The sequence below is a fragment of the Tachysurus fulvidraco genome, chromosome 15 (genome assembly GCF_022655615.1).
Source record: "Tachysurus fulvidraco isolate hzauxx_2018 chromosome 15, HZAU_PFXX_2.0, whole genome shotgun sequence".
Lineage (NCBI taxonomy): Eukaryota > Metazoa > Chordata > Actinopteri > Siluriformes > Bagridae > Tachysurus > Tachysurus fulvidraco.
Genome location: NC_062532.1, coordinates 20,862,924 through 20,875,877, shown reverse-complemented (window position 1 = coordinate 20,875,877; position 12,954 = coordinate 20,862,924). Strand labels below are relative to the sequence as shown.

At 44.6% G+C, this 12,954-nt stretch overlaps 1 protein-coding gene across 2 annotated transcripts in view; it reads right to left on the bottom strand.

Moving 5' to 3' along the window:
• Positions 1 to 11: 11 nt before the first annotated feature.
• csnk1da (casein kinase 1, delta a) overlaps positions 12 to 12,954 on the bottom strand; it is a 27,801-nt gene continuing 14,858 nt past the window's right edge. Inside the window, exons 3-10 of one of the 2 annotated variants that reach the window (XM_027178870.2) lie at positions 10,705 to 10,853; positions 10,086 to 10,314; positions 9,781 to 9,951; positions 8,962 to 9,110; positions 8,293 to 8,461; positions 6,175 to 6,287; positions 5,488 to 5,534; positions 1,602 to 1,774 (exon numbers count right to left, since the gene is read on the bottom strand). In XM_027178870.2, the coding sequence (XP_027034671.1) occupies positions 5,502 to 5,534; positions 6,175 to 6,287; positions 8,293 to 8,461; positions 8,962 to 9,110; positions 9,781 to 9,951; positions 10,086 to 10,314; positions 10,705 to 10,853 (1,013 nt within the window). In that variant the 3' untranslated portion in view covers positions 1,602 to 1,774; positions 5,488 to 5,501. Of the gene's footprint in view, positions 1,775 to 5,487; positions 5,535 to 6,174; positions 6,288 to 8,292; positions 8,462 to 8,961; positions 9,111 to 9,780; positions 9,952 to 10,085; positions 10,315 to 10,704; positions 10,854 to 12,954 lie in introns of both variants that reach the window. The other variant, XM_027178869.2, reaches the window with a different exon arrangement.

Sequence of the window (12,954 nt, the reverse complement as noted above, 5' to 3'; positions counted from 1 at the left end):
CTCCTGAAACATACAAGTACTTATTAATTTATTTACACGATTTAAAATACACAAATACAGTGGCAATACAAATGAGGAAGAAAAAAAAAAATAAAACCTTCCCAAGCAGGAAGATTCCCATCATTCCATCAGATACAGCACAGTGTGGTGATTGGGTGGTGATGAAATCAGACAAAGGGGGGGAAAAAGAAAAGAAAAGAAAAAAAAAAAGGAACCCCAGAATCACTCGATCCCAACGTGTGCTCTCGCTCGCTCGCACCGGCACCGCGTATAGAAGAAAAAAGACAGAGAGATAAGGGGGGGAGGGGTAACAAAGTCCTTATCGTCCCTCTAAAACACTAAAGTCTGGCTCACACACACTATACACACACACACACATCCAGACGACCAACCAAACGAGAGGCTACAGCTGGGGGAGAGAAAAGGTACCTCGAGATCAACTACACAACTTCCTATATACATGACAACAGAATGAGTTTCCTCAGCACTACTACGTCACCCCGCCCGACTACAGAGAAACGCCTACACGCTCGACTACGCCGAAGAGCCGCTGATTTCCTTCTACAAACTCGAGCACCGCCCAGAATTTAGCCTAAAAAACGTTTAGCCAATAAAATATCAAAGGTTAAAAAGGAAAAAAGTTTGCTTAAAGGGTGACGACGTCTCCGTCTCTCTCTCAAAGATCATCGGCATTCGATCCCTGGATTCTTAAGTCATTAAACCCTCCCCCAAAAAAACCCCAACCAAATCAACATGCTATAGTCCTTTAACACGACAAACACGCAACGTGGACACGGATCCCAAACTTAACACACGTCCATGTGAGAGAGAGAGAAAGAAAGAAAGAGAGAGAGAGAGAGAGAGAGAGAGAGAGAGAACTGCAGCAATGTGAACTTCACAGCTTCTGGGAATGCAAGGAGGAGGGAAGGGAAAGGAAAAATAAAATGAAATAAAATAAAAAGATGACGACGACGGACACAAAACGTCAATGAATTCCGGTGCGACTGCGATGTGATCAATTTATTCACGTCTCACAACAAATAAACGTCTATAATCAAGTCAAACGCTGGTTTATTCCCCACCACAGATCTGACCTAAAGTCTCAAAAACGTAATCAACAGCTCGAAGTTTGCACGAAGAAAAAAAAAAAAACGATTACACTTTAGAAAACGAAAGAAAGGAAAAAAAAAAAACGTAATTAATGCTTTCTGTCGTCTACGATTTCGTCCACCTGGATCGTTTCGTGAGAACGTTTCGAAACGTCGTCTCACGCGAATCGGCACACCTGCGGCTGGTGGAGTTTAATCTTCGTTAATAAACGAGAGGAAAAAAAATAATATATATATAAAGGATTAAAAAATTTAAAATCATAAACAGTTCAGAGAAACAAAATCGATGGCTATCAGTGAGTACGGCTCCGTCTGAAGCCGAGTGGGTTTGTGGGATTTTTTTTGCTCATGATGGCTCCGCCTAGAACCCTCCCCCTTCAGCCAAAGCCCCACCCACTCCGGAGGGCTGAGTAAAACAGAGTGAAGAAACACGTGGAGACGACACGCCTCGGCTGTTTGATTCGAGTGCGACTGTGAGAGAGTGTGTGTGTGTGTGTGTGTGTCTCCGTCTCCATCAGTGACAGTTTGTGTTAGTGTGTTGAGGAAAATAAAAGAAAAGGTCGAGTCTGTGTGTGGCTTTGATTTGCTCAGGGTGACTGCGGCTGCGCAGACGCTCATCGAGGAACAGCAGACTGCAGGCCGCTCGGAGTGACGCGGGACAGAGCCTGATGGGACACAAACACACAGTCAGTCAGTGTCGTCTCACACCATGAAAAATATCCCTTTTTTATTCCCCCTAATTAATTAATTAAACAATTAATTGAATAAAATAAACTTGTGATTCAACTGCAGTTTTATTTCCATCAGGAGCAGGAGATGGAGGCAGAAATAGATTGTGAGAGAAACAGAAGGATGAAGAGAAAAAAAGAATGAGTGAGGGAGAGAGAAAGATGGCATGAGAGAGAGTGAGAGAGAGCGACAGAACCAAAAGGCAGCACAGACTTGGAGCTATAGAAAGGTTTGTGTGTGTGAGTGAGTGAGTGAGTGAGTGAGTGAGTGAGAGAGAGAAAGAAACAGTGTGGGATGTAGAGAGGTGGAGGTGTGTAGAGTTTCTGATGGAGGAGGGCGTATAACAAAAATGCACTGTTTTGTTTTCTTCAGTAAAATAAACACTGCAGCATTTCACACATCCTCCAATAAGAGGAAGTGATCGTGGTGCAGAGTGTAAAACTAAACATGTGGAGCTGGAAGAACAAATCAAAAACAGGAAGTGGAAAGAAAAAAAAAAGAGGTGACCCCACCCCCAGTGTCCCATAGCGAGAGAGAAAGAGACAGAGAGAGACAGACAGAAAGAGAGACAAAGAGACAGAGAGAGACAGACAGAAAGAGAGACAAAGAGACAGAGAGAGAGAGACAGACAGACAGAGAGAGACGGAGAGAGAGACAGACAGAGAGAGAGACAGAGAGAGAGACAGAGACAGACAGAAAGAGAGACAGACAGAGAGAGAGGGGACGTTGAGGTCTGAAGGTAAACTCAGGTTCTTTGAGAGATTCCGTTCTACTCAACACTGTAGTAATGTGGTGTTGAGGCTCAGACGATGTTCCATTACAGAGAAATTCAAATAAAAGATGAAGCTCTTAATTCTACATGTTAAAATCTCTCACACACACACACACACACACACACACACACACACACACAGCGTAAAGCAGTGCAGGTTTACACATGACACAGCAGTGCAGTGGGAATGATCCAGTTATCATGCACCACACACACACGCGTACACAGCGCAACCAGGAGCCTGATTTATGTGCAGATGGGAAATTAGTTACCTCCACCTGTCTGTTAGTCATGTTTTAGAATCTCGTGTGCGTGTGTGAGTGTATGTGTGTGAGTGTGTGTATGTATGTGTGTGTGTGCGTGCGTGTGTGTAATTACTTCTATAACCAACACTAAGTAATTTAAGCTGAATCACAGTTTAGATACTAAAACAGCTACCAGGAATTTATACTTTCATTTAAAACAACAAAAATCAATCAAACCCAATTTTAATTATTTATTTAACATTTACAAAATACGTGAATGGTTTAAGAAAGAAGGGAAAAACTGTATTATTAATTTAACACTAACTATCACAACAAACCGGTTATTAATAATTAATGATGTGAGTCTGATGAAGGTTCCCTTATGGGCCGCCGTAAGGCCTGTGACGTTCCCATCAGTCTCTAAACAAGGCCCCGGGTTTCAGTTTGCTCGAGCGTGGGGACGGCGAGCGTGGGGACGGCGAGCGAGCGGCCTTTTAATCCCCGGACCCGTGAGATCAGAAGCACTCTGGACAAACACGCAGCACACACTCGGGGATTAAAAGAACGTCGCTCGAGCAGCTCAGCAGCCGTGTAGGCGGTTAAAGCGGTGCAAAGCAGTGTGAGAAAAGCACACGATTAATCCTAGTCCTTCACTCCACCTCTACAACACCTCACACACACACACACACACACACACACACGGGCGAGCGCCGTGTGATGCAACACGGTTCCTCGACGTCTCGTTGGAAATCGAGTCTTTCAGAATAACCGGATCTCAGACGACGTCTCGGTTTACGAAGTGATCGGGTGGGATTTTTATTTAAAAAGCTGAAAGTTACAAATAAACAAAATAAATAAATAAATAAATACATAAAAAGAGTCGGTTATGTAATGAGAGCTCCAGATGGACACGTTTCGTGGCAGTCGCGGTAAGATATGATTACTGGAAGGACACAGATCCAGCAGATGGACTGGTGGGAATTCAAGTCCATGTAGGGACAAAACTCTGACTGCACGCTGATTAATCTTCTGTTCCCACACTATTGGTGCAACAGGAGACGCTCCGGAGATGTATTTATATCCAGAGATATAAAATGGGCACAAACTGTTGAATGGTTAAAAGTCCGTCCTTTATCTGCACTGATACAAGCTTGCATTTCCTTGTTTCTAGACCGCTTCCTCGTTGTCATCATCATCATCGTTTCCACTCTGTGTGTGTGTGTGTGTGTGTGTGAGAGGGACACGTGTGCAGTTTAGTCTGCATCTGAATCTCCTCGTCTCGGTTAAACGCTTCTGAGTAAAGATCGCCGCAGGCCTTTCGCTCGGCAGGTGGACGACTTTCCCCCCTTTACGTCTCACAGCTCCGTTATGCTTCACGTCGGTCAGTGAGAGACGGAGGAAAGACGTCGTGTGTCGCTTTCCTTTTACTGAGTTCGGCGTGTTATCGAAAAAATCCCCACACTTAAATGAGTAAACACGGTTACTTAGTAAATTGTCCGTCTGTGTTAAATCGATACCGCGGCGCTGCTGAATTCTGGATTGTGATTGGTTAGATGATTAGTTTTCTACTGTTGACATCCTGCTAACGCATTTAATACCTTATCGTTTCTATAGTAACGGCTCGTTCGCAAAGAACTCGGGTGACAGCCGCCGATCGGACGTAATAAAACAAATTTAAAAAAAATATATATGTTACATAAAGTTCACGGACCGCGACGGTTTTCCGGCGACTTTCTGTTCGTCTGTAACGTTCCGGAGCGAGACAAGAGAGCGAAAGAGATGCTAACGAGGGAAAGGCGGCGCTTACAGCTACTGTGACGGACATGTTTAACGTTAAATGTTAAAAAGGTTTAACAGGCTGCTGTGGTGTAAGAGGAATAAAACACTGGGACGTGATGTTACAGGAACGTGTTGCTTCATTTTCCTGTAACCACAAACACTGTTTTATTCCTTACATGAGAAAATGAATACTCCAGGTTTATGTACATAAACTAACTAAGGTTTTGGTCTTTATTGATTTTTTTTAATACCTTGAGGGATATCAGGAGATAACCGACTCACACATGATGTCTGATTTATCTTTACACCTTTACCCCAGCGTGTAAAGGTCGCTCTATAAAATCGCCCCAAACCGCCCGATGCGAGCCTTTAGTATGGTGCAGTGTTTTATTCCTGCTGTATTTCTTCCCGTATGACTCATTAGTGTAGGCGACGGATTCGAACAGGAAAAACGAGCCAAAGACGCGTCTTGCTCTTCGTTCCCTTTTCCTCGGCTTCAGACGACTTGTGCAAGATTAAACCGCAGAAAAAATAAATCATCCGCTATCTGGATTTCTTAACCGTGGCCAAGACGACGAAGCCGAAGTTTGCGCTAATCTTACAGCTAGCAGATAATCGATGGAACAAACTGCCTAACCTGGTGCTCGCGGATTGTACCGTTCATTATTAAAAATTAATAAATAATAATAACAATAATAATTTTGTTTGAACCCACCCCCACCCCAATCGAAATGGCTTTCACAAAAGGAAGTGCTAGGATTATACAGAGCAAAGGAGCGAGCGGGCAGGAAGTGGTTTTATTCGAGTGCAGGAAGAACGCAGCCACACATAATGGCAGCAGACCGTCACTCACCCGCTGCTGCCTCTCTACTTGCCGTGGAGATCGAAGGGAATGCTATTCTGAAGGGGACGAGATGGAGGAGGAGGAGGAGGGGAAAGAGACATTGAGGATGTAAAGAAAACAATGGCAAGCACATTACAACGCAGTGCTTTTGGATGGAAACAGGAACGGGGAAGAACAAAAAAAAAACAAGGGTGTAAAGCTATAAACCAGACAAGCGACCATTATGTAAATCTCTCCAGTTTGTTTAAAGTAGAACAGATAACACACACGACTCAACATGTATCCGGTGACAAACCACTCGTTTGGAAAGACGATCTACACGTCAATCACGAACCTCTTGTACGCTCTGATTTAAAGGCTTTTCTAGTTTAAATCTGCATTTTAAACTGAGATGGATAACAACTAATAAAGTTTAATGCCGAGCCTTAGCACGTGAACAGCATCGTAACGCTGTCGCAAGGCTCCCTGCTGCCGTCTCCTGTAGATAACGATAAAAAGAGAGGGGGGAAACACCACATAAGGCTTTACAGGGTCAGTCGGTTTACATCCGAAGGACAAGGAAAACAAAGACGGGGAGCCACGGAGGAGCAGGAAGTAGCACTGTGGCCACAGTTACAGCCAAACGGCAGCTTACGCGCCACGGACGACAGGAAAGCTCGGGGGAGACGGGGAGCGAGACGCGAGCAGGATCTGTACCTGTGATGTGGACATTCGTGAGGTGTCCTGTCGGCCGGTCAGGTCAGAGGAGGAGATGTTCACCGGAGCGCCGCGGTGTAACCGCATGCTGACCTTCCTCTCACGCTCCATTCCTGAAAGTGTGGCACAATAATAAGGACAACAAAATCTCAACTGACGTTCTCACCACTGATTTACCTGGCAGACGCTTAAAAACGATCACATCGTGGTATAAACATCATGTCATTCGTACAACCTACCTGATTATATAGTAAAATAAATAAATAAAAACTCCTTAATAAAAGATCATGTTAGAAAGGTTCAGGACTCGTGTTGCCCGAGCATCAGAACTCACTAACGTTTTAATATATAGATCCAGACTTTTCTGGGTCTGAGACGTGGCTCGACGATTGGACGACGGCGAACGGTTTAGAGAGAGAGACCTAGAGCTCGTCGGCGTGTTTTACGACATCGACTACACTGCATTTTATACACGGTGACGTTAAACACGTGTGGCTTTGTTCGCACTACGGTCACGTTACCGCCGCTCCTGCGCAGGCACGTGTAAAGTAACGTGTAAACCTGACGGCTTCGCGTCGGGCCGAGTCACGGATCCTGTCGCGGATCGGTTTCCTGTAACGAGCTTCTCGCTAAATCGACAAGTAAACAAGAATCGTTTCTTTAGATATACTCGAGTCACACAGATGTGTTATTGACATCATAAACTGTTCAAATGGAATTTAAAAAAACAACAACAAAAACAAAATAAAAGTATTCGAGGCTTGTGCTCGTCAAAAAGAAACCAGACATAAAAGCTTGAGTGCTGGTTTCTCCAGTTTTGGGCCAGTTTACGCTCTGAATTGCGACACATTTACTGACGCGACACGATTATAAGGTTCAGACGCACGCAGTAAGAACAATACGGAGGCGGGTTTTTTTTACATCGGGCCCCTGGTTACTTCCTCCATCTAATAAAGGTACATCAGGTTCATCCCTCAATGCTAAACTAAACTATTCATCGTGACTTCCTGTTTAGAAGGAAGGTGTGTAACCGCTTCCTCTCAGCTGACAACATAAACACGAATCGGAGGAACCCGAGGAGACGCCGAGCTGCTACCGAAAACCACAAATGTCACTGCTAAGGCAGGAAGTGAAGCTCGGTGCTGTAAACGTCGATGAAACCGACTTTCGCACGGTCTGAAACCAGGGTTTAGTCACAGACGTGGTATGGAATATTATAAAACCTTTCGGTTTCCAGGTAGCTGATTACAAAATAGAAAGCTGATAGAAAACTCTAGGGAAATCATCTATTGCCCCTTTTCCACTGAGGCAGTTTGAGTGCAGGTTCGGAGCCTAATTTAGAACCAGTTCTTTCTGTTTCGACAGCCAAAGCACCGGCTCTGAACCAGGAAAAGTGGTTCTTAAGTAGCACCAAAACATTGCTGGTCTAGACTTAAGAACCGCTTGCGTCAGGAGCTGTGGGCTGGGCTACTGTTAGCGCATTTGATAACGTACCTTAAGTATACTAATGTTTAATGCACTTTTACTTTACCGTAATATGATCAGTTATCAGCACACATGATAGTAGGTAGCTACATGCTAAGGCTAACGTTTTTCTGTGTTAATGATAAAATGACGTTAAGTACTTTCTTGATTACAACCTCCGTTTATACAGATTACACGGAGCCGCACGTACACGATGGATTCGCCGCGTTTGGATGTTAATGTAGGTTCACAAAGCCATGAGCATTAACAGTAAAGCAACATCCGCCATTGTTGACGTTGTGTTTGTTGCTGCCGCGCTAACGTTGCTGTGTAACGTGACATGTATACAGTGACGTCACACTCGGCTCTGCGATGCTCTCTAACCGATGGAAAGGCAAACCGGTTCTTAGAAAGATCACTAAGCAAATTTGAACCAGCACCAGCACGAGCTCTGAACCAGTACCCGGTTCTTTCTGATGGAAAAGAGACGTACGTCACCAGAACCCGAAGCCCTCGGCCACGTTTATACCAAATACATACAAAGGATTTTATTTGCATACAACATTTACTCCGTGTTCCTCGTCAGTCTAATATGATGGTGGCTTTTTCACCCTTTTCTCCAAAACAACGTGACGATCAGCTGAGCGTTCTCACCTGTGTGTGAGGTGGGTGTGAGCGGAGCGGGTGGTGCTACGTCCTGCGTTCCTCTGGGTCTGCTGGAGGCTGACGGCATTCCTCTGGCCGCCGGATTCCTGCTGTGTCTCAGGCGCTCCTCTCGGTCCCTCCTCTCCCTCTCGGCGTCCTCTGCCGCTCTGTTGGCTCCCTAAAACACACAGCTAAATTCTATCAGCTTCTGAAAGATAGATGAAAATGAGTTAAACGTGTAAATCGACTGCCGTCCGTTAAACACGTTCTACTGCAGAGCCTTTTGTTTCATCGCAGCAAATTAGACACGCCCGCTCTCTCTCTATCTCTATCTATCGCTATCCGTTACTACGGTTACACCACTAGCAGAACGTAGTCGTGTCGCTTGAGACAAAACATGACGGTGATGTTCTGAGCTTTACGGAAGGAGTCTCCGGTGTCGGCGCTTTATGACAGTCGGAGCTAAAGTCGTAACTATATTACGAGAGTAATTTCTTACTAATTTCACTGAAAGACATTATGCATCGTCAAATGTAATGATCTGTAATTGTATTCGGGAGGATCGGGTCTCCTCTGAGCTTTTTCTTTATACATCCCGCTAAAAATCACGTAAACAAAACCTAAGCCGGCTATTAATGTAACAAAGCTGAGGCGAAGCCCCGGCCCGTGGACACGCACAAACTTCAGCATGTTCCAGTCGAAGACGTAGTCGTAGGAGAATCCCTGTCTGTGGAAGAGGTTCCTGAAGAGCTGTCGCAGGTAGGAGTAGTCGGGCTTGTCATCGAAGCGTAAGGAGCGGCAGAAGTTGAGGTACGTGGCGAACTCGGCTGTGAGGAGACAAAAGAGGAGGAGCTGAAGCAAGAGTTCACTGACTGAGGAAAAGTAATAAGCACGTTAAATAAAATAAACATTCATTCATTTTCTACCGCTTATCCGAACTTCTCAGGGAGCCTGTGCCTATCTCGGGCGTCATCGGGCATCGAGGCAGGATACACCCTGGACGGAGTGCCAACCCACCACAGGGCACACACACACACTCTCTCATTCACTCACACACTACAGACAATTTTCCAGAGATGCCAATCAACCTACCATGCATGTCTTTGGACCGGGGGAGGAAACCGGAGTACCCGGAGGAAACCCCCGAGGCACGGGGAGAACATGCAAACTCCACACACACAAGGCGGAGGTGGGAATCGAACCCCCAACCATGGAGGTGAACGTGCTAACCACTAAGCCACCGTGACCCTCAGGAAATAAACATGGGGTCGTATGAGGGGGCACGAGCGCCTTTAACGCCACAGAAGTGTGTTTATTCATTCCTATCTGAGAGCAGCAGCACATTCCACCTGTTTAATCACTCGATCTTGGTTTTCAATAAACTCAGGTGTGTTCTGCTTTTGCTTCATTTGAAATTGGAATGAAAACCTGCACTGACACGAGCCCTTTGCGTGTGTGTGTGAATAGGACAATAACCGAATCACAATCAGAACCTACACGGGTATCCTTTGCACAGCACTTCGATGGGCGTGGACATCTTCTTCTCGCTGATCCGCTCGTATTTCTGCCTCTTGGTTGCGGCCTTGAGTCCTTGCCAGGGCAGAGAACCGAGGTTGAAGTACATAAGCACGTAGCCGAGCGACTCCAGGTCGTCTCTTCTGCTCTGCTCTGCGTCGGGAAAGGAGACGATAAACGTGATTAAAAAAATAAATAATAATAATAATAAATAATAATAATAATAATAATAATAATAATACAGAGCTAAAACTCTGAGCAGGGTATTTACTGTGTGTTCTCTGTACCTATGCCAAGATGTGTGTTGATGGAGGCGTAGCGGGCCGTGCCGGTGAGGTTCTTGTTCTCTCGGTATGGTATGTGCTGGTGCGTCCGAGCGTCTCTGTACTTCTTGGCCAGGCCGAAGTCGATGATGTAAACGAGGTTGCCTTTCTTCCCCAGGCCCATGAGGAAGTTATCGGGCTTCACGTCTCTGTGGATGAAGTTCTTCGAGTGGATGTATTCGATACGGCTGATCTGAAACACACACGCACGCAGATCGTATAGATAACTCGCACGACAAACGTTACGTGTACGATGTCTGTAAACGACTGGAAACACAAACGGAATAGAAAAGGGTGCGTGAGCGCGTTCGGCGTGTTCCGACTTCAAGAGCCGGTTCTCCTCTGAGATCTAGACAAACAATAATAATAAATGGCTAATAGTAATGTGTAAGGACTAAACACTTCTGACCAATCAGAGTCAGAGAAAACGCTCTTAGCATCCGCAGACGATCCGCAGTGACGATGCAAAAGAGCGAGACACAGCGCTCGAATCGGCGGAACATGAACGCCGGTTCCTGTAGGAGGCACCTTACTACACAAAACCTCTGATTAACAGTGTGTGCGTGTGTGTGTTTGGATTTACCATCTGGTCAGCCAGCAGTAGAACAGTCTTGAGGCTGAATTTGCGGGAGCAGAAGTTGAACAGATCCTCCAGACTGGGGCCAAGGAGCTCCATCACCATCACGTTGTAATCTCCTTCAGCTCCGCACCATTTAATTGTCGGGATCCCCACTACACACACACAAAAAGGTAACCACACCACAACTGTTAACATTTAACACGAGTGACTAGGAGTGTGATCACATCTTATACTAGGAGATTACGCCGAACACCGAAGGTCTCGATCATCCAAAATCGTCCGCACTTGTTAGGTGACGACGACAAACACGACGCTCTGGAGATTCTACAGTTACACCTCATGTTATAACATTGCGAAGCGATCAGTAACAGTTCTGTAAAAACAGAAGCGATCTGAACTTCTGATGATCTCCAGAACCGTGACCATGATGTGTAATTAGGGCTGGGCGATACGACTGAAAACTGTATCACGATATCGGTGTTTCGTATCGGTCGATATCGATAATTATCGATTATTTTTTATGACCCATTTAAAATAAGGACCAGGAGAAAAAAATTACATTTAAACCTTTTTATTTTAAACTTAACCTTCCTCTGATCAGAATCCCCTCAGTTATTAAGACAGAAACGTCAACAACCAGGAAACCTCCAATAATTATAATGTAAACATGAGTCTAAAGTCACAATGAACACTTAACTATTATCTCTTAACGTTTAAGGTGAGAAATGACAGAAAATGTATGAAATGCTTAATAAAGTGTAATAAAATAGTGCAAAGTGTTAAATATAAACACAAAAACCTGAGAATTTAGTGCAGGTTTAGTGTGAGGAAGTTCACTAGCTGTTCACTTCTGGTGACTACGGTCAGACTTATAATATCCAAAAAACTGCTGTACTGGCGCGCTGATGTTTCCTCTTTTATTTACAATTTCCTCATTTTCTGCTCATCAGTCGCCGGTTACTGAAGAGGAATCCAGCAGACCGGCACGAGACGACGATATGGCGCAACCAGACGTGATACTGTTACATGATTGGCTGTTACCCTGTCACTCCCGACGTTGCTAGGTTACCAGAGAACGAGCGCCTTTGTTAATGCAACCACGGAGAATAAAAAAAACAAAAAACATTGAACGTTTTATCGAACAAATTTTTTATTGATATCGATCGTGTGTCCATCGCGATACATATCGTTATCGTTTTATCGCCCAGCCCCATGTGTAACGGTGGATTGGGAGTGGTTTACGTCTCGATTTTTCTTTACACGGGTTTGCTCTTTGCTGTAATAGCTAATGACGAGCATAATAGCTAATGACGAGCATTCCTCCAGAGGAGGAAGAAGGTAATGAATTTGACTTTTACTTGTAGGTCATAGCTATGTTTAACTTTTTGTGGTACTGTGTATAGATTTTATTTCTAAAATCTTTGTGGACAAAACACCTAAATAAAGCGTCACTTTATTCGAACAAACGTTGCTTTGTTAACAAACTCCTGTCTCCATAAATAAACGCATCATGTAGTAAAGAAATTCCTCAAAGAATTGCAATATTTCTCTCTCTCTTTTTTTTTTTTACTAGTTTTAACACGACGTCCCCGACACAGGAATCGCGGACGTCTTCGCGGGACTAAATCAGACTTGCCTGATACTCTGAAGGTGACCACAGACAACACGACTAAAATGATGTACGGCGATGGAGGAGAGGAGGATTCTTGGTTAGAGGGCAGTGGCGTGATTAAACGCCATACGGAGGTCTGTACGGTATAAACTATAAAAGCGCGGACCATAAAACACATCTATCGGTGACCTCGGAGGATACGCTGGATAAAAAGACACGTCCTGATAAACGGTCGTTACGTTACTCGCCGGATCGCCACTTCATTTAAAATAAATATATTACAGACTGGAGTGTTCGTGTTGTACGTGATTAAAGACCGTTTCCGTCGTTCTGAAAGATGTTTGGCTACGACGACGCGAATCTGAAATGTGTTTCGTTTTCGATCACTATGATATGAAGAGTGACGTGTCTTGAATGAAATGCTGGAAAGATATTTATAGACTTTCGGTATGTTGTATATTTAAAATGTTGTGACTATAAAGAGAGAGAGAGAGAGAGAGAGAGAGAGATTGATTACTTCACTGTAAAAATAATTGTAAGCTGCAGTCGTGAGCCGTAAATCGTCTTATATTTCCGTTCCGTCTATAGACGACCGCACGGGTGATATTTAGGGAGAAGAGCAACAGACGGGAGAGTCATCA